Raw genomic sequence first — 21436 nt, 5'->3', positions numbered from 1 at the left:
CGTGTACCAACGGGCCCCCCATCCTTGTGCCGTGTACCAACGGGCCCCCCATCCTTGTGCCGTGTACCAACGGGCCCCCCATCCTTGTGCCGTGTACCAACGGGCCCCCCATCCTTGTGCCGTGTACCAACGGGCCCCCCATCCTTGAGCCGTGTACCAACGGGCCCCCCATCCTTGTGCCGTGTACCAACGGGCCCCCCATCCTTGTGCCGTGTACCAACGGGCCCCCCATCCTTGTGCCGTGTACCAACGGGCCCCCCATCCTTGTGCCGTGTACCAACGGGCCCCCCATCCTTGTGCCGTGTACCAACGGGCCCCCCCATCCTTGTGCCGTGTACCAACGGGCCCCCCATCCTTGTGCCGTGTACCAACGGGCCCCCCATCCTTGTGCCGTGTACCAACGGGCCCCCCATCCTTGTGCCGTGTACCAACGGGCCCCCCATCCTTGTGCCGTGTACCAACGGGCCCCCCCATCCTTGTGCCGTGTACCAACGGGCCCCCCCATCCTTGTGCCGTGTACCAACGGGCCCCCCCATCCTTGTGCCGTGTACCAACGGGCCCCCCATCCTTGTGCCGTGTACCAACGGGCCCCCCATCCTTGTGCCGTGTACCAACGGGCCCCCCATCCTTGTGCCGTGTACCAACGGGCCCCCCATCCTTGTGCCGTGTACCAACGGGCCCCCCATCCTTGTGCCGTGTACCAACGGGCCCCCCATCCTTGTGCCGTGTACCAACGGGCCCCCCATCCTTGTGCCGTGTACCAACGGGCCCCCCATCCTTGTGCCGTGTACCAACGGGCCCCCCATCCTTGTGCCGTGTACCAACGGGCCCCCCATCCTTGTGCCGTGTACCAACGGGCCCCCCATCCTTGTGCCGTGTACCAACGGGCCCCCCATCCTTGTGCCGTGTACCAACGGGCCCCCCCATCCTTGTGCCGTGTACCAACGGGCCCCCCATCCTTGTGCCGTGTACCAACGGGCCCCCCATCCTTGTGCCGTGTACCAACGGGCCCCCCATCCTTGTGCCGTGTACCAACGGGCCCCCCATCCTTGTGCCGTGTACCAACGGGCCCCCCATCCTTGTGCCGTGTACCAACGGGCCCCCCATCCTTGTGCAGTGTATGAATGATGTCCCCATCTTTGTGCAGTGTATGAATGGGAAATAGAAATAGATGAAGATGCTGGAAGGGCAGTATAAGACAGAGTGCAGGGGACTTAAATTTAAAGCACCACTCCAGTGCTGAAATAAATAAAACCGCTGGAGAGGTGCTTTAACTATCTTACACATGCACTTCCTCAGTGGAATGAATGCATCAAATCTTGGTTCAATGACTGAATCAGATGAAATGAATATTTCTGAGCAATGTAAGGCTTATCAGTAAGTGATGCACAACTTCACATGGTCTTGATGGTTTTGAGAATCACAGGTTTAAATGATTTTACAAGTATTTTTATGTCTGGTTATGTGAATTAACATATATTTTCCATCATGTAAGTGAGTAAATAATTTTTTTTCTCATCTTCAAAACTACGCTAACTATGATTGTGTTTGGCGTTCACTGAATCATAATATCTATCTTTTTCAGACTGGAGATTCCCAGAGTAATGTTTTTTCTGCTTTTGATGTTCCAATCTTTACAGAGGAATTCTTGGACCAAAACAAAGGTGATTGTGCATTACTTTATTTTATGATTATTATTATTCAAGTTTTTCAATATATACGGTAACCATAATATCAAACCATGAACTTATAGTATGCAGTATGTCACATTTTTGTTCAAAACGAACTTAAAGTGGAAAAAAAATATATCACATATAGCAACAAGAAGAATCACTAGACACATCAAGAAAACATATTGAACCAGGGGCAGACACAGGCTCACCCATATTTATTATTGGCCCCAATGATATTATGTTGAGAAACAAGGTTTCTCTCAAATACCTTGTGTTGCCAGTAGTGCCTGTGAGCGGTGCTATTGTGGCCCGCTCATCCCCATCGCCTGACCCCCAGGCTCTGTGACCTCGGGGATTCCATGATGTCAAGCCAACTCCCAGCATCCCTCCTGCTTATGTGCTCTGCAGCGAAGGAGGAGTGAGCAGGTAGGTGCTGCGCTGTGCTGAGCGGTGAAACTCCACCCATAGCCCTGTCACTCATGGAGACTGGGGCTGGCCGCGGTGATGTCAGGTGAGCAGGAAGTTGACATGACATCACCGGATCCACGGTTAATGAACGGTCAGGTGAATGGTCAGGTGATGGGGAAGAGTGGTCCGCAAAAGTACAGCTCACAGGCACTATTGGCAATACAAGGTATTTGAGAGAAACTTTGTTTATCAACATAATATGGTTGTGGCCAATAATGAATATGGGTAAACCACCACTTGAAGAGTGCCCCTGCACAAGCACAATATGCAGATGATATAAAAGGTCTTCACACCGCTGTGTAAAAAATCATACCAAGGCCTCGCTCCCACTTGAGTATAAAATATTTGGTCCGATTTTCATCCAGAAAAGTGGCATGAGTGAAATCCGTTCAGTATTCCATATGTCATGTAAGTGTTATGTGACTGTGATTTTTTTTTTTTCTCATCTACAATCCGTATGGAATGCATTTTTTTTTCAGCAACTAATTCTATACTGCTCAAAAAAATAAAGGTAACACTAAAATACCATTTTGTTGTTTAAGTCTTCTCTTTACTTTTTGAGCAGTATACGATCATTTACAGGACTATTTACAGTGTTCTATGCTACAGAATGGTAATATATCTGTAAAAAAATGGATAGCATACTGATGGTTTGTTTGCTGTCTGTTTTTTCTCTCGCACTTTGTTATGCTCGCGGGGCGAGCACTGTATTAGTGGGCCCACTGGACCGAAGGTGCCGTTCATTTGCCTGGAGATGTAAACTGGACCGACTGCCGAGTCTTCACTACTGCTACTGGAGGTAGCAGCAAGTGCACACGCTGGTAAGCAGCCAGCAGAGGGCAGCCCAGGGGATCTGCGATACCCCGGCAGCTGGCGCCACAGAAACCGTCTCTGGAAGTAACAACAGCAGCAACCTGAGTGGTGGATCCATCTGGGATAAATAGATGGATGGGTAGATACGGCAGCAGTGACCAGCATGTATACTTGCAGTGGCAAATACAACCACACAGGAGCTCAAAACAGCCTCATTCATCTGACACCAGGGGGTAGACTCAGCCAATTACATGTACAAATGTTATAACCCCGGTGTTACTGAGGCACAAGGTGAGAATAAGGTGTATTAATTTAATAATACAATGCTATAAAGACAAGTGTCAATACATATAGCAATTGAGAATAAGACATACCAAGTGGCATCTCCTCCTGTCAGTGCTGGCGCCAAGTTATTCTCACCTTGTGCCTCAGCAACACCGGGGTTATACGATTTGTACTTGCAATTGACTGAGTCTACCCCCTGGTGTCAGATGAATGGGGCCATTCTGAGCTCCTATATGGTTGTATTTTTCATCTCCTTTCCTGCTGTGCTTTGTTGCCTCTTCATTCACTGTTTTTGTACCTTGCCTTTTTTAATCTATTTAATAAAATTTACATTTTATCTTGGCTATATGCTTTGATTTCCTTTTGGTGTCTCAATTGAATGTACTGTATTTTGCCAGGGTGGATATATTTTTCGCCGTTGTGACTATCATGCTTGGGTTTATTATACCTTCATGCATATTATTTATTTAACCCTTGTTGTTTTGGCAATTTGTAGTCATTGTTAGACATTCTTAGTTTAAGACCACTTATGTGTGAGGTAATATGATATTGGTAGAGACAGAGACACATACAGACAGACACACACAGACAGAGACACACAGAAACAGAGAGACACAGACAGACGCACACAGACAGACACACAGAGACAGAGACACACAGACAGTAATACACAGAGAGAGATACACAGAGACAGACAGAGAGACACACACACAGAGAGGCAGACAGAAAGTTATTATCTGGGCAACGCCGGGTACTACAGCTAGTTAGTTTTATATTTTTATAGACTAGACTTTTACGGATGTAGTGATACCAAACTACCAAATATTTGTCTTTTTATGTTTTATTTCTTTATTTTTAGTGAGAGTAAAATGGGGTGATTTTTTTTTTTTTCCCCTTAGAACAGGGATGGGCAATTCATTTTCCCACATTAACGACTGTGACTGTTGTAGAGGGCCGCTCCAACTTGGCTGAACGTAATTCTGCTCATTATTATTGTTTTATTTCAATCTTTTATCACTTAATCTTTGGCATAATTAAGTCTGGTGACTCCATACTTGTATTAACAGTAGCAAAGTCTTCTCCGCTATACCAGCTAATAAAACCATATAAGTTACTGCTTTTTTTTTTTTTTTTTTTATAACTGTTTATTTATTTGCAAAGATTTTCCATTTTAGAACATAAAAGTGCAATATTACATTTGAAAAGTTTTCAACAAGAATTGACTAGACTTTTAGACAGGGGAGACTCAAGGAAAGATAGGATAGGGAAGAGCATGGGGGGGTGTTTGAAACATTTTGCATATAATACGTCTGATCGGCATATCGAGGCATGTACACTTTTGTTTTTTCTCTGGCAGTTAAGTACGATTGTTCACAAAAAGATCCCAAGACGACCATATCCTTTGATATTTTTCCAGTTGGTTGTTGATGCATGCGGTGAGATACTCCATCCGCTTTGTTTCTTGAATTCTCAACTCCAGATCCTGGAGAGTAGGAGGAAGGGTCTTTTTCCAAAACGACGATATTAGACATTTCGCTGAGGTCCAAATGTGAAGGAGCAGTCTGGCCAAGTACCTCGAAACCCCCACAGGTGGAACATTAAGTAGATAATTGAATGGGTCCAGAGCGACCTCATATCCCAGAACTCCACGGATCAACCTCCCCACCTCTCTCCAAAACGGAGCAAGGACTTCGCAGTCCCAAAACAATGTGGGTGAGGGACCCCCTATCCTTCGCACACCGCCAGCATTGGTCCGGTGTGTTGGAGAAGAGCCTATTCAAGACCTTTGGGGTACGATACCAATGCATTAGTATTTTGTATTGGTTCTCTTTTTGTGCAGTGCATATGGAGGTCTTTGCTGCTCACTCCCAGATGGACTGCCACATTTGTCTCGGTATCACTCTTCCTAAATACGTCTCCCATTTCGTCATGTATGAGTGCTGTATTTCTACGTGTGATGTAAGCATATCATATAGACGTGAAATTAGCCCCCTAGTCGATGAGCCCTCAAATGGAGTGAGCTTGGGAAATGTAGTAGATTTTATCATTGATATGGCCAGATGCCGTATCTGAGCATAGATGTAGAAAGCTTCTTTAGGGAGTTTAAATCTTTCTCGTAAAGTTGCAAAGGGTAAGATTGTGTTAGTGCAGGGATCGATTATGTTCACAAAACGAAAAAGCCGTGCCTGAACCCATGGAGTCGTCACCCGATTGTCTGTACTGTTCTGCAAAGCTGGAGTGTATAAAAATGGCGTCAGTGGAGATTCGATTGGAGCTAGTGAGAAGACTTTTCTAGCCATTCGCCAAACTTGTCTTGTGAAAGCCATGGGCCCCAAAAGACTTGTATCTGAGGCGTCTGAAGAGTTTCCATGCAGTAAGGCACCCAGATGGATTGGGGTTAGCCAGTCCTGCTCTACCTCTCTTCATCTATCCACCGAGGTCAAATTGGTCCAGGCAGGGATATGTCTCAGGTGTGTGGCAATGTAATCTTTCCATATATCAGGGAAGGCTAGGCCACCCATCTTCCTAGGAGTCAACAGAACCGTCTGAGTGATTCGGTGGCATTTATAAGCCCAGACATAATTATTTAACCATTTCTGGACTCGTTGGATCGCCAATCTTGGGATCGGTATGGGAAGTGTCTCTATTACATATAAGAGTCTTGGAAGGATCGTCATTCTAACAGAGGCCATTCTCCCAAAAAAACGATAAGTGGAGCTTGTCCCATTTGGCTAGTGTTTTTTTGAGATCTTAAAAAAAAGAAGGGAAGTTTTGTGAGTAGAGCGTTTTGTATGTGTCTGTTAGGTATATCCCTAGGTATTTTAAATGGTCTGTTTTCCAGATGTATGTAAATGCCGATTGTAGTGTTGCGATGGTCGATGGCTTTAGGTTTAGTGGCAGAGCCTCTGTTTTTGTATCATTAATTTTGTATCCCTACAAATTACCGTATTCAGTTAGAATTGAGTGCAGATTGGCCGGGAAATCAGGGGATTTCGTATTGTTAAAAGATGTCATCTGCAAAGAGCGACAATTTGTACTCACGCCCACCTACCTGGATTCCTTGAATATCTGGGCTCTCCCTAATCTGTGCAGCTGGGGGTTCTATGCATAATAAGAATAATAAAGGGGACAGGGGGCACCCCTGTCTGGAGCCGTTATAGATGGGGAAAGTAGATGATGAGGCATGGGGAAGCTTCACCAAGGCTTCAGGGTTCGTATATAAGCCCCGGATAGCCTGCAGAAAAGGTCCCCCGATGCCGAATCTTTTAAGTGTGGCAAATAGGAAAGGCCAGCCTAGCCTATCAAAGGCCTTTTCCACATCGAGACTGAGGAGCAGGCCCTCCCCCCTCTGGTGGTTTAATACATCTATAAGACTTCTAGTTCGTCTGGTGTTGTCTCCTGCGTGTCTATTCAAAACAAATCCCACTTGATCCCCATGAATCAGCCGCAGGAGGAACACTGACAATCTAGTGGCCAGAATTTTTGCGAATATTTTTAAGTCTGCGTTCAGCAACGATATTGGGCGGTAGCTTGCACAGTCCGAGGGATCTTTTCCTGGCTTCGGAATCACTGTTATGTGGGATTTCAGCATCGAGGTAGGGATTGGGTTACCATTCAGGAATGAATTGAATAGAGTCTGCATGTGAGAAATGAGTGTGTCATGGAATAATTTATAGTACAAGTACCAGAAACCGTCCTGTCCCGGAGCCCTTCCATTTGGGAGTTCTTTAATTGTGGAAGTCAATTCCTCAACGGAGATTGGGCTATTGAGTGTATTAAGGGCATCCGCATCTAGTGATGGAAGTAACCAAGCGGCTAAGTATTCATTGAGTAGATGTTTTCTTGTTTCTACATCTGATGGAAGGGCTGAGGAAAATGAGTATAATTTAGCATAGTAATCCCTGAAGGCGTTTGCGTGTCCTTGGGGGTCATACATCAGGTGTCCTCGTGTATCCCAAATAGTCAAGGGCGTGGATTGTGCTTTTTGATCCCTGAGTTGTGCTGCAAGAAGGGCGTGGGCTTTATTGCCTTTCTCGTAATACCGCTGTTTAGTAAATGTCAACATTTTTTCCACCTTCCTAATCGCCAAATCTTTTAGCTTACCCCTCACGTACACAATAGATTTTAGTTTGGAAACGGAGGGTCTAGCAAGCATGTCCCGCTCTAATTTTGCAAGCTGGCTGGTGAGCTCCCTATGTTGTTCGCCTGCGTCTCTTTTCAGATGGGATGCCAATGAGATGCAACTACCCCTCATAACCGATTTATGTGCCTCCCATAGAATAGACTGGGAGGAGACAGATCCTCCATTCAGTTGAAAATAGTCCTCTAAATGACCTCGTAACTTAGATTGGTGTATGGGGACCTTTAGGAGATGATCGTTGAGTCTCCAATGGCATACCCTCCTGGTCAAGGCAGAGTCACAGACGTCAAGTAAGACGGGAGCGTGGTCAGACCAAGTAATCTGGCCAATCTCAGAGTTTCCAGTGAGACGCAATGCTGGAAGATTGCCCAGAAAGTTGTCAATGCGTGTATGTGTGGAGTGGGGATGTGAATAAAATGTGTATTGACGGGAGGTGTGATTGGTCACTCGCCACAAGTCAAAAAGTGCATCTTTGTGAATCAGGGCACGAAAAGCTTTTGACTGTCTGATTAGGTGTATTCCTGGCTGCTGACCACTCATCGAGTTTCTATCCCTGATTTCTGAGAACGGCATATTAAAATCACCTCCAATAAACAGTGTTGAAGGGAGCTCTCGCGTAATCTTATTTAGGACCTGTTCAAGGAAGGGTATTTGGCCCGTGTTTGGTGCGTATACATTGCATAGAACAATTGGGGCTCCTTTCAGCTGTCCGGCCAAAATAATGTAGCAACCTTTGGGATCTTTAATAGTCTTAGTGATTTGAATCGGGCACCCATTGGCTATGAGAATGGCTACTCCTGCTCTCTTTTTATCGCAAGGAGCTGCGTATGCTGTAGGGAATTTCCCCCTTGCAAAGTGGAATGAACCTGTATCATCGTGATGGGTTTCTTGTATAAACGCCACATCTGCCTTTGAGGTCTTTAACTCCTGTAGGGCCAATCGCCGCTTAACATTGGAGTTAAGCCCCTTGACATTTATGGTTATTATACGAATCATGGTTGTGTGTGTAAATGGTTAGTTGAGAATGATCTTTAATCTTACCCCGCTTCAGCAGATGGATTATCCCTACCCCCGCATAGTAGTTTTTAGCCAGACTGCTCCTTGGCGCCATAGATATATCGGAATGCATCATGTAAATCAAACAAAGATAATACATGTTAGGAAAACACATCAGGAAAGGTGGGGAACGACAAATAACAGTTAGGATCACCATACACAGGTATGTCAACAATAACATTTCGGAATCGGTTTTCCTGGTCTTCAAAAACCTATGAAGGACCGTGGTCGAGTGTCTGCAACTAGCGTATAGATAAAAATAGAATTAGCCTCCACTAGAGCCGTATTTGCTCTAGGAGTTGGATTCACTCTTAGGGGTCTGCGAACTCAGAAGTAAAGCAGAGCTTCCGCTATAAATCTAACACCTCTGTAAAGCTAGATATATATATATATATATAAAAAAGGAAATACAACTGGCTTTATGCACGTCTGCTTCCCGTGGTCGTCTTTTGCAGGTAGTGTTCAATTACTCCATATTTTCAATGTGGCTGTGCCCTATTTCTTATCTCCTGTAGGCCAGTCCTCCGTCCTTTGCTCTGGTAGATTTCGGAGATGTAGGTGAGCGCTGTCTTTTAGAAGTGACTTGGTGCCAAACCGCTGGAGGGGATGGCTTTGGAGGAGTCAGCTCCCAATTGGACAATTTCAGTACAGGGATCTCCACAATTTCGCAGAAACGAGGAAGGTCCGATGCCTCTTTGATCGTGGCTGTGCGACCATTCTTTCTGGCTGAGAGACTAAAGGGGAAGCCCCACCTGTAGAGAATCTGGTTTTCCCTTAGGACGTCTAGGAGAGGCTTGAGCATCCTCCTCTTTTGCAGGGTAATCCAGGAGAGGTCTGGTAAAAGTTGGAGATGATGTCCTTCATGCTCTATGGTACGCAGTCTCCGTGCTTGTAGCATGATTTCTTCCTTGAGCTTATAATCAGTGGCACAGCAGATGATGTCTCTAGATGTTTGAGACGCATTTTTTGGCCGAAGGGCTCTGTGTGCTCTGTCTAAGCTTATTTTGTGAGATGGCGGAGCTTTCAGAATTTTGTTGAATATGGTTTATAGGACCATAAATAAATTTTCTTCTCCACTATGCTCAGGAAGACCCCGGACTCTAATATTATGACGTCACCCCCTATTGTCAAGATCTTCCAGGTGACGTTGATATTCACAGAGGGTGTCATGTTGTGCTGCAACTGTAGATTGCAGGCTAGCTACATAATTTCTTGTGTCATCATGGTCACTCTCTAGAGTTTCCACTCTTTGGGCCACATGTTGAATATCCTGTCTGACAGCCGAAATTTCTGTTCTGCACACCTCCTTGATTTCCTGTATCATGGATTGTAAATCCTCTTTTGTAGATAATTGTGCCATGTACAACCTCCAGTCCCTCATAGATATACCTTGAGAGTCATCATCTGGCAAAAGAGGGGTATCTCGGGTGTTTGAGAAAAGAGTGACTGGTTGTGCAAATCTGGACATGGAGGGGGTAGCAGGCTGAAATCTTCTGCAGGTCTCTGTGTCTGTGAGGAGTCACTGTGTTGTTCCTTGTTTTTTGTATCTTGGATTGTCATGGAGTCAGCTTCCTGCCTTAGCTGTTGTAATGCTTGGCTCCCTGCTGGGACTTGTAGGCCTTCTCCCTTCATGTGTCCTGCCCCCTCCCTCTGCTCTTCTGTGTGTTGCTGGAAGCTGTGTTTTCCTGTGCCCTCCTCCCCCTCTCTGCCCGGAGTCTTCTGCTCGTTCAGGGGTGTTATACAGCAGTTATGTCCCAGGTTCCCCTCCTGCTGTGGGGGTCTGGCATCACTCTCCAGAGTTTCCCGCCGAGCCGCCGCCACCATGTTACCTGTGTGTGCTTTCCCAGCACCAGGATATAGGAATGCGTCCAGGGAACCTGGTGTTGAAGCAGGCTGTGAGGAGGGCACCGATGTGTTCAGCGGCTTCTGCTGGGGCTTCCTCACCATCTCTGGAATGTCGGTAGTGAGATTGTAAGTATTTATGCTTGCAAATATAGCTGTGACCATGGGGAGAGCTCAGCCAGGCGTCTCACTCCATGAACTTCCGGTCCCGCTCCCTTATAAGTTACTGCTTTTATAAAATTGATATAAAGAAGCAAATTATTCTGCTCCTGCTATTCAGACTTTGTAATATAATCAACAGCTTATAACACAATATGAAGTCTCCCCTCATTATGATGGTCCCACCAACCCTTACAATGTATAATGTACCCTCACACATTATGATGTTTTTACCAATTCCCGCACACTGTACGATGTCCCCACGCTCAATAAAGGGGAAAAGTTCTCAGCTCACCCAATCCACATGGAGTCCATTGGGAGGACGGTGCACGGAAAAAAATCGGCCAGACTCGTAAACCAAATGTAAGGAAAGCTCCAGCATCCAAGTCAATATGATAAAACTCCTGTTTATTGATATATCTTTAAAATATGCAGGTTCTACATGATAAAAACCACATGGCAGTTAATGATGGTACGCGTTTCGAGTGTCTAGCACTCTTATGCGGGCGTCACACGAGACCATCTGTCATGCAATATGTCGTTGGGGTCACAGTTTTCGTGACGCACATCCGGCATCGTTTGTGACGTCGTCCCGTGTGACACCTACGAGCGTCTGTAAACAATCGCAAATCGGTTACGAATCGCGGATCGTTTACACGTCGCTCATTTTTAAAAAAAAACGTTTAAGAGGAAGGTACTCACTCCCACCCTATCAGTCTGCCAAAGGTCGTCATGCCTACTGGAATCTGCCAGGTATGCACTTACATTGGGGTTTCTGTCTAATTCTCTGAAAAAAAAATAATTAAGGGATACCATAACATAACCATTTACTGTAATGGGACAGGCAAAAAGTCATTTTAGACTCCATCTGTCTTCCTTTCCCAGCAGTGTCCAACATTTTAGGCATGCACAAAGCTCAATGAACCATAGTTTTGTGCATTTCTATAAAGACTGACACTGCCGGAACTAAGGCCATACATTGTCTTTACAGTAAGTGGTTATCTGAATCACGTATTTTTCAGATTTAAATGAAGACCCTTATGTGAGTGCCCAGCATGACTCAGAGGATAAATGTGAACCTAGTATTAAAAGTGATCCAAAATAGTACCAATACAATCCTCAACTCATCCCACAAGAAAACTAGCCCTTCTCGCTTATGTCAAAGAAAATGCGAAGGGGATTTCCATATTGCTAGTAGAACAAAACATTTGGAAGAGCAACATGGTTCCCACTCTACCCCCAAAATAAAAAATCAAGGGACATCTGTATTTTCAAATCTGAATTCGTCGCCCCACCCCCTTCTGAGCATGCAGGTTTCCAGCAGCAGCTCTCCGGAATCCGCAGCTATACATAGCTGCGGGATTCCAGCAAAATCGCTACGGAAAACCTGCGGACATTCATGCGACTTACCTGCGGAAGTCCAGGCCTCTATCTCCATAGTGGAGGGCCGGGATTTCCGCAGGTAAATCCGCAGGAATAATTCACATGCAGTTATGTGCGGCTGCAGGACATCCGCAGCATGAACACAGACATTTCCCATCTCCCATAGGATAACATGGGGAGTGTCTATTCTTGCTTAAACCTGCGGATTTATCTAGAAAATCCAGATAAATCCGCAGGTTTTCTGCTGCAAAATCCACAGGTACAGAGTCCTGTGGGCACATAGACCACTTAAAGGGGTAGTCGGATATAAATCCATAAGTCTTCAGTCACTCTATATGCCTGAATGTGGCTGGGAGTATGCCTATCGCATTCTCACGGCCACCTGACTGTCGTTCCCAGCTTGCTCCCCGATGAATTCTCACAACACACACTGTCTGCAGTCACATAGACTGATTGTAGACCTGTGGATTGAGACCAGACAACCCCTTTAACAAATTACAGGTTGGATGTGTTCAGAATGACTAGCTGGACATTACAATGTATTGGGCACGATAATGGCATACTTTTAATTTTTAACTCTGCAACATTCAATGCACGATTATTTTGACTTCACACATTTTCTCTAGAAATAGTTGCTACATCCATATTTGAATTCCAAAAGGGGTGTAATTTCCAAAACTGGGGGGCGATCTTGCTGTTTGGGCTCCTTTTGTTTTGAATATTTTGAGAGGTGCAGGTTTACATTTTTGCAATTGTATTTTTTACCTACAGTTCGTGAAGCAGAGTTGAGGAGACTGCGCAAAATGAACATGGAATTTGAGGAACATAATGCAATTTTACAACGACACACTGAGAGTATGAAAAGTGCCAAAGAGAAGCTGGAACAAGAACTGGCACAGGAGGAAAGGCAAGCAATGATCCTTCAACAGCAACTGCAAACAATTAGACAGATTTTGCTCACAAGTTTCTCATCACTCCCAATTCCAGGTGAGACATTTATTGAAGATTGAATCCATTATGCTTATCATCCTGCAAGTCTCTATTCAATTCCAATGTACAATTATGTGGTCTAAATGAATGTGCCTTGCATCTAGGTAATGCATCATATATACTATATTGCTGAGAGGTTATGGCTACCCGACAAGCACACCTTTATGATATATCGTAACAAGAGTATGGGAGTTACCTCCGGACCCCATATATGGCCACAACATCTTCATTGTTCAGGCACTGATGTTGTTTATACAATTCTTCCCATGTTTGGTGGCAGGGGCATAACTACCGCGGTCACAGTTGCCGCCATTGCGACCGGACCCGGCGGCGGTGACACCCGCCCTGAAGATACACAGCCGGCTCTGCTCTGTGACAGAGGAGCTGCGCTTTAACTATACTGTATTAGCTCTTAGGCCTTGTGCGCACACTGCGTTTTTACCCGCGGTGTTACCTGCGGTTTTGCTACAGAAATTTCTTGAGAAATGTTTGTAGCCTTTCTGCAGACATTTCCCAGCAAAACCTATGGGAAAAAAAATAGCTGTGCGCACACTGCGTTTTATTCTCAAGAACATTCTTTCTGCAGAATTTCTTGAGAAAATTTCTTGAGAAAATGTGCATGTCACTTCTTTTCCGCAGGTACCTGCGGTATTTCACTCCATTCACTGTAATGTAATCGTGAAATACCGTGGGTATACCGCAGGGAGCAAATGATGTGCAGCATACCCTCGGTATAGCCGCGGTTTACTTGCGGTAATGTTCATCACTACCCTACGTTTTGCAGGAAAGTGATGTCACCGGCCCTTCCCGGTTGCCGTGATGCGGTGGCAACGGGGTAATGAATGAGTTAACGGCAGCCCATAGCTGCCGCTAAGTCCACAATTAGTAATGGCAGCGTCTATGACACGCCATCACTAATCTGTCAGTGATAGTAAATAAACACACACATCGAAAAGCCTTTATTTGAAATAAAACACAGCCCCCTCTTTCACCCCTTTATTAACCCCCCAAACATTCAGGTTCGACGTAGTCCAAAACAGGAGGTTCGGTGATGCAGAAATCGTTTAAAATCACTCCTGGTCTCTCTCCCCCCTCTCCCCCTCTCTCTCATACTCACCGATCACGGGCGCAACGCTGCACAGTTGTCACAAAGGTCCGGCGGCTTTTCCACTTTTGAAAAAGCCGGCTGCTCATTATTCCATCTAATATTCACTGCTTCCCCTGCCCACCGGCGCCTATGATTGGTTGCAGTCAGACCTGCCTCTACGCTGAGTGACAGCTGTCTCACTGCAACCAATCACAGCCGCCGGTGGGCCTGGTCTATATCGTGCAGTACAATAAATAAATAAATAATTTAAATAAACCTGGCATGCGGTCCCCCCGAATTTTGATACCAGCCAAGGTAAAGCCACACGGCTGAAGGCTGGTATTCTCAGGATGGGGAGCCCCACGTTATGGGGAGCCCCCCAGCCTAAAAATATCAGCCAGCAGCCGCCTGGAATTGCTGCATCCATTAGATGCGACAGTCCTGGGACTCTACCCGACTCATCCCGAATTTCCCTGGTGCGGTGGCAATTGAGGTAATAAGGAGTTAATGGCAGCAGCCCGTAGCTGCCACTAAATCTTAGGTTAATCATGGCAGGCGTCTATGAGACCCATTCCATGATTAACCTGTAAGTGAAAGTAAATAAACACACCCGAAAAAATACTTTATTTGAAATAAGAGACAATAAAACACCCTCTTTCACCACTTTATTAAAACTCCCAAATACCCCTCCAGGTCTGGCGTAATCCACACGAGGTCCTGCAATGCATCCAGCTCTGCTACATGAAGCTGACAGGAGCGGCCATAGAACACTGCCACTCCTGTCAGCTCCACGCAGAAACTGAAGTGATCCGCACTGTCAGCGGGAAAGTCACTGAGGTAGTGCCTGTGTGTGTGCGGTGATGATGGGTGCGGTAGTGCCTGCATGTGCGGTGATGATGGTTGCGGTAGTGCCGGTGTGTGCGTGATGATGATGAGTGCATTAGTGCATGCGTGTGCGGTGATGATGGATGTGGTAGTGCCTGCGTGTGCGGTGATGATGGGTGCGGTAGTGCCTGCGTGTGCGGTGATGATGTGGGCGGTAGTGTAGGGATGTGTGCGGTGAAGATGAGGGCTGTAGTGTCGGGATGTGTGCGGTTATGATGTGGGTGGTAGTGTCGGGATGTGTGCGGTGATGATGAGGGCTGTAGTGTTGGGATGTGTGTAGTGAAGATGAGGGCTGTAGTGTTGGGATGTGTGTAGTGAAGATGAGGGCTGTAGTGTCTGGATGTGTGCGGTGAAGATGAGGGCTGTAGTGTCGGGGTGTGTGCGGTGATGATGTGGGCGGTAGTGTCGGGATGTGTGCGGTGAAGATGAGGGCTGTAGTGTCGGGATGTGTGCGGTGATGATGAGGGCTGTAGTGTCGGGATGTGTGCGGTGATGATGAGGGCTGTAGTGTTGGGGTGTGTGCGGTGATGATGTGGGCGGTAGTGTCGGGATATGTGCGGTGATGATGAGGGCTGTAGTGTTGGGATGTGTGTGGTGAAAATGAGGGCTGTAGTGTCGGGATGTGTGCGGTGATGATGTGGACGGTAGTGTCGGGATGTGTGCGGTGACTATGTGGGCTGTAGTGTCGGGATGTGTGCGGTGATGATGTGGGCTTTAGTGTTGGGGTGTGTGCGGTAATGATGTGGGTAGTGTCGGGATGTGTGCGGTGATGATGTGGGCGGTAATGTCGGGATGTGTGCAGTGAAGATGAGGGCTCTCGCTCTCTCGAAAACTTAACACAACGCGTTATTTCACTGGAATCCGTGGCCTTTATTATCACGATTTTTGCAAGGCATCCGTCACATGCGTTACACAACGCATTGTGACGGATGCCGTTTAACGCAAGTGTGAAAGTAGCCTGAGACAGAGTCCTCAATGCAGCTCCATGTACGAGGCTGCATGGGTAACTCCAGGACATTTCCCACGCTGATCACATTACCACTCGCGAGAACTTGTGTGTCCTCACACGACCTCGTCAGCGGTAATAGCGTGACGTCACCGGCCGGCAGTGACCCTGTGAGATCTCAGATCCGAGGTCCCACAGTGTCACTGCTCTATCACAAATACTGTGGGGGGGGGGGAATCACATCCATCACAAATAAAAGCTGTAATGCATCCATCCATTCTCTATCTATCTATCTATTATCTATCTATCTCTCTATCCATTTATCTATCTATCCATTATCTATCTACCCATTATCTATCTATCCATTTATCGATCCATTATCTATCTATTATCTATCCATTTATCTATCTATCCATTTATCTATCTATCCATTATCTATCCATCTATCCATTAGCTATATATCTATCCATTTATCTATCTATCCATTATCTATCTATCTATCCATTTATCTATTTTTTTTTCTTTTTTCTTTTTTTTTCAACATGCTTTATTTATATATTATTGCAGTTACAGCATAAAAAAGCGCAGGGATCAACCTGCGGAAAAACTGCGGCAAAACCGCACCAAAACCGCATGCCTTTTTCCCGCAGTTTTAGTGCGTTTTTTTTTACCGCAGATTTGGTAATCTTCAACTCCCAGAAGTTTCTCAAGAAATTTTCTTGAGAAAAAACACTTTTCTAGTGCGCACTTAGCCTAAGGGGTACTTTACACGCTGCGACATCGCTGCTGATATATCGTCGGGGTCACGTCGTTAGTGACGCACATCCGGCGCCGGTAGCGAGATCGCAGCGTGTAACACAAATGATCGACGATCAACGAGCGCAAAAACATCCAAAATCGTTGCTCGTTGACACGTCGTTCATTTCCATAATATCGGTGCTGCTGCAGGTACGATGTTGTTTGTCGTTCCTGCGGCAGCACAGATCGCTATGTGTGACGCCGCTGGAACGACAAACATCTCCTTACCTGCATCCACCGGAAAAGGAGGAAGAAAGGAGGTGGGCGGGATGTTCCGGCCGCTCATCTCCTCCCCTCGTTTTCTATTGGGCGGCGGTTCAGTGACACTGCTGTGACGTCGCTGTGACGCTGAACTAACCGCCCCCTTAGAAAGGAGGCGGTTCACCTGTCACAGCGACGTCACAGAGCAGGTATGTGCGTGTGACGCTGCCATAGTGATAATGTTCGCTACGGCAGCGATCACCACATATCAGCCGTACGACGGGGGCGGGTGCTATCGCGCTCGACGTCGCTAGCAATTGCTAGAGATGTCGCAACGTGTAAAGCCTGCCTTAGTTTATTTAGTAATGTGCAGGCAGCCATGTGATGGACAGGGTCAACAGTAAGCTATAATACAGAAAACTGCATCTGACCCTTTTTGCATTATATCTTTATAACATGTAAAGATTCGCCAAGCTGCCAGGCACAGTTTGGAATCTAGGGGGATGGGGGATAAGGAACTGAGGCTGATTGGGGGTCACCATCCACAGAATCAGTGCCATACAATGAATGTGAGCAGTGGGGGAAGTATTTAGAGCAGTTTGTTGAAGGCAGCCAGGTCCTTTGTGCTAAATATGGTTAAATGACTGCAGTGCTAAATGCTAATACACTGTAAAGCTATGTGCACAAGATGGAGATTTGATTGCAGAAATTTTTACACCGAGTCTGCATCTACTGGCAGGAGAAATGCTGCAGCAAAAACAAGGGGTTTTGCCACATTTTGATGCGTTATATGTATTTTTGCTTGCGTTTTTTTTTCATAACTTTTAATGGGGAAATAGCAGAAACACAGAAAGAATTGACATGCTGCAGGGTTTTTTTACAACACAATCTGCAAGGAAAAGATCCTGAACATGTTCACAATACTTCAGGATTCTCATTTACCATATTTTTCGCTTTCTAAGACGCACTTTTTTTTTCCCTCAAAACTGGCGGTAAAATGGGTATGCATCTTACAAAACAGATATGGCTTATGAAGTCGGCGGTGTTCGAGCGGGCTCACAGGACGCACTCGGGGGTGTCGCGGTGGGCAGCATTGATCTGTGGGCAGGCGGACTGCAAGGGTGTCTCGGCGGTGGGTGCATTGAGCTGACTGCCGGCTCAATTGAATCACTCACAGTTCATGCGATGAACTTCAAGACAATGGCCGTGGAGTCCTATCTGCGCACTCACCACCTCCGCGGTCATTTTCTTGAAGTCCATCTTGTCAAACCTGAGTGATTCAATGGAGCCGGCAGTCAGCTCAATGCACTTGCCGCAGAGACACCCTGTGCTGTGACACCTCTGCAGACCCCCTGCCCGCAGATCAATGGTGGCCTCTGCAACGCCCCGAGTGCTCCACCACCACCGCACTGGTAAGCCATACCTGGGGGATTCAAATGCGCCCCTGGCTACACCCCCGAGCCACAGCATTGCTAACCCTCCTGAGCAGCAGCACCCCCTCCTCCGAGCTCGCAGCATCACCCGTCCTCCTGTGACCTTCCTGAGCCGCTCCACCACCGCCGCTCCCCCCTGATGAGCATTAGGATTAAAGGGAAGGTGTCGTGTTTTTTATTTTTGTATTAATAATAGTGATTATGAAATCAAGTATTTTTAATACAAAATTAAACTCACTGTTTATTTAGTTTTTATTTCATGCTAGTGTTACTAAAGCACTGGGGGCTGCCATCTTGGATTTAGTGTTTGTAACTATAAGACGCACTTTTTCCCCCCAAATGTTGGGGGAAAGTGGGGGGTGCGTCTTATAGGCGAGTTGATAGCTACCCTCAGAACGGCCTGCAGGAATTTCTGGTTCCACCTGGTTATCGCAGCATCGCCCGGGCATCTCACAGAAACAACCAAAAAGTGAGTAAACAAGTTAAAAGACTTTCTGAACTGTGTTTGAGTCATTCTGCGACTTGTGGTTCCACGCATATACACCCGAGCCCCTGGGGCTAGCCTCACTCTCGGGAGGCCGCACCACCCGACTGCAATACCATCAGCCCCAGATGCTCGTTAAACTGCAGTGGCGGTCACCCATCCCTGACCGCAAAACCGAGAGTGGTGTCACGACTTCGTATAAAGAAAACCTGACTGACCTGTTGCTAGAAGGTATTCCCCAACAGCTGTCCCCGCAGTGTTACGCTGCAGCGCTGTGTTGGGCGACTCATATATTGCAGGATGGATGGGGGTATATAGCAGGATGAATGGGGGTATATAGCAGGATGGATGAGGGTATATAGCAGGATGGATTGGGGTATATAGCAGGATGGATGGGGGTATATGACAGGATGGATGGGGGTATATGACAGGATGGATGGGGGTATATAGCAGGATGGATGGGGGTATATAGCAGGATGGATGGGGGTATATAGCAGGATGGCAGTATATAGCAGGATGGCAGTATATAGCAGGATAAGGGCATATACCAGGATGGCACTATGCAGCAGGATTGGGGCTATACCACATAGGCGGTATATAGCAGGATGGGGGCTATACCACGTAGGCGGTATATAGCTGGATGGGAATATATACCATGATGGCGGTATATAGCACCCATCCCTGACCGCAAAACCGAGAGTGGCGTCATTACTTTGTATAAAGAAAACCTGACTGACCTGTTGCCAGAAGGTATTCCCCAAGAGCTGTCCCCGCAGTTCACGCTGCAGCGCTGTGTTTGGCGACCCATCTGGCGTCCCGAACAGGATAAGGACTAGACCTGTTAGGCAGGTGACCGTGCGTCTCAGAGGTTCGACCGCAAAATTTGAACCACCACCATATTGTCATCATCAAAAGTGCGCGAAGTTGAAACCTGCGGCCCGCGTGAAAGAGAAGAGCACCGCCCATGAAGAGGTGTGGCCGCCCCAGAATCCCCGGAGCGTTCTGACCCCAGAAGAGGAGGGGTCTTGAGAACCTGCAGAGAAAGAAGAAGCGGGACTCCGAGGGAAGATGAACGCCGCGAGTGCTAATGCCCCCAGCCAGAGCGACGCAGCCCAAGCGATGCCAGGCCCCGGCGAACGCAGCAGAGCCTAGTGCCGGTGCCACGATCGCAGCTGCGCCGGCCGAAGTCTCCCCGATTATGCCGATCTCCTTACCGTACGTCCCAGGGGCGCACTGGCTGCCCCAATACGCCGGCAGAGCAGACACCCTGACTGGATTCAAGAAGAAGATCAGCACCCTGCTGGACATGTACGCAATGACCGGTAAGCAGAGGGCCGCCGTGGTGCTGGGACAATTGACTGCAGCAGCAGAGTTGGAGGCTGAGGCCTGGACCAATGATGACCGGAGCTCTGTAGAAACTATTTTTGCCAAACTAACAGCTGCTTTTGAAAACTGCACCGAGGGAGAGCTGAGGAAGGACTTCTATAGCTGCCGCCAGAAGCCCCAAGATAGCATAAGAGACTATGCCCTCAGGCTGCAAGCTGCACTACGGGCTCTCAAGCTTGTGGATCCTGTCAGTGATCAGGAAGGAAACCGGATGATGGCCAAACAATTCTTGCAGGGATTGCATTCCCCTGAGAATAGAAAACAGATGAGGCTGTGGTTCCTGGAACACCCTGATGTGGATTTTGCCATTCTGAAAGACAGGGTAGTGAAAGCACTTCAAATCCCTATGGACACAGACCCCCATCTCACCAGCATGGTCTACCAGTTCCCCGGCTGCCGAAGCGGAATCCTTCTTGCAGGCCCTGGTAGCTACAAAAGTACTCAACACGCCAGCAGAGGCCATAGATACACTATCCTCCCAGGTGCAGTAGCTCAGCAAGGACGTCGCCCGCCTCCTGAAAGCCACGCAACTGCCCTCAGAATCCAAAGACCCTCCTAGGATCCTGCTAGCTGATAGCCCAGAGGACGTCCCTTGGATGCAGGGAAGAAGAGCTCCTACATCGCGAGGGAGGAGCAGTGATCGCTATGGCTCGTCTGGACAACCCATCTGCTGTTGTTGCCAGGAGGCAGGCCACTATGCAAGGGCCTGTCCTTTAAATGGGCCAAACTTGGGGCCAAGGGCCAGTCCCCAGGATTAAGAAGATTAGGCCCAGTTCACTGCCGTGATCAGTATGTGGGTGGACGACCGGTCCTGTCAATTGTCCTGGATGGGATCCCTACCCCGGTATTATTGGACACCGGTTCTCAGGTAACCACAATCCCGTATGTCCTTTATCGTAGGTTTTGGTCGGACGATGAGCTCCGACCACCGAACCCTGACCTCACCATCTATGCAGCCAATGGACAACCTATAGACCAGATTGGGGTCAAAAAGGTAACCATAAAGGTGGGAAGGCAGGAAATGAAGGGACAAGGACTGATTGTTGTGGATAATGATGTTAGAGAAAGGAACCCACAAGTGATTTTAGGCACTAATGTCATAGAAAATTGCCTAGGGGAATTGTTGCTGTTGCTTCACCAGATTGCTGAAGGTGCTGAGGGTGGACCGCGGAGAGCCTTGCAAAAAGAGATCAGAGTCATCCTGAGGAAGCAGCAGGTAAACCAGACTGGCGGTGAAATTGGTACTGTACGTGTAATAGATGCTAACCCCATTGTGATACCCCCACGGAGTGAAATGATGATGTGGTGTAGAGCAGCGGTAGGTCTCAGAGGATGGGATTACCAGGCTGTAGTAGAGCCCACTCATTCAGAACACTGGCCCACGATTCTGACAGCCAGGGGGTAGT

At 47.2% G+C, this 21436-nt stretch overlaps 1 protein-coding gene across 6 annotated transcripts in view; it reads left to right on the top strand.

Annotated features, from left to right (window-relative positions):
• HMG20B (high mobility group 20B) overlaps positions 1–21436 on the top strand; it is an 866046-nt gene that overhangs the window by 752159 nt on the left and 92451 nt on the right. For all 6 annotated transcript variants that reach the window (XM_075352624.1, XM_075352625.1, XM_075352628.1 and 3 more), the window contains 2 exons: positions 1586–1664; positions 12592–12807. In XM_075352624.1, the coding sequence (XP_075208739.1) occupies positions 1586–1664; positions 12592–12807 (295 nt within the window). The remainder of the gene's footprint in view (positions 1–1585; positions 1665–12591; positions 12808–21436) is intronic.

Source organism: Anomaloglossus baeobatrachus, chromosome 1 (assembly GCF_048569485.1).
Source record: "Anomaloglossus baeobatrachus isolate aAnoBae1 chromosome 1, aAnoBae1.hap1, whole genome shotgun sequence".
NCBI lineage: Eukaryota > Metazoa > Chordata > Amphibia > Anura > Aromobatidae > Anomaloglossus > Anomaloglossus baeobatrachus.
The sequence above is the reverse complement of the archived record's forward strand: the minus strand, read 5'-3'. Positions and strand labels throughout refer to the sequence as shown.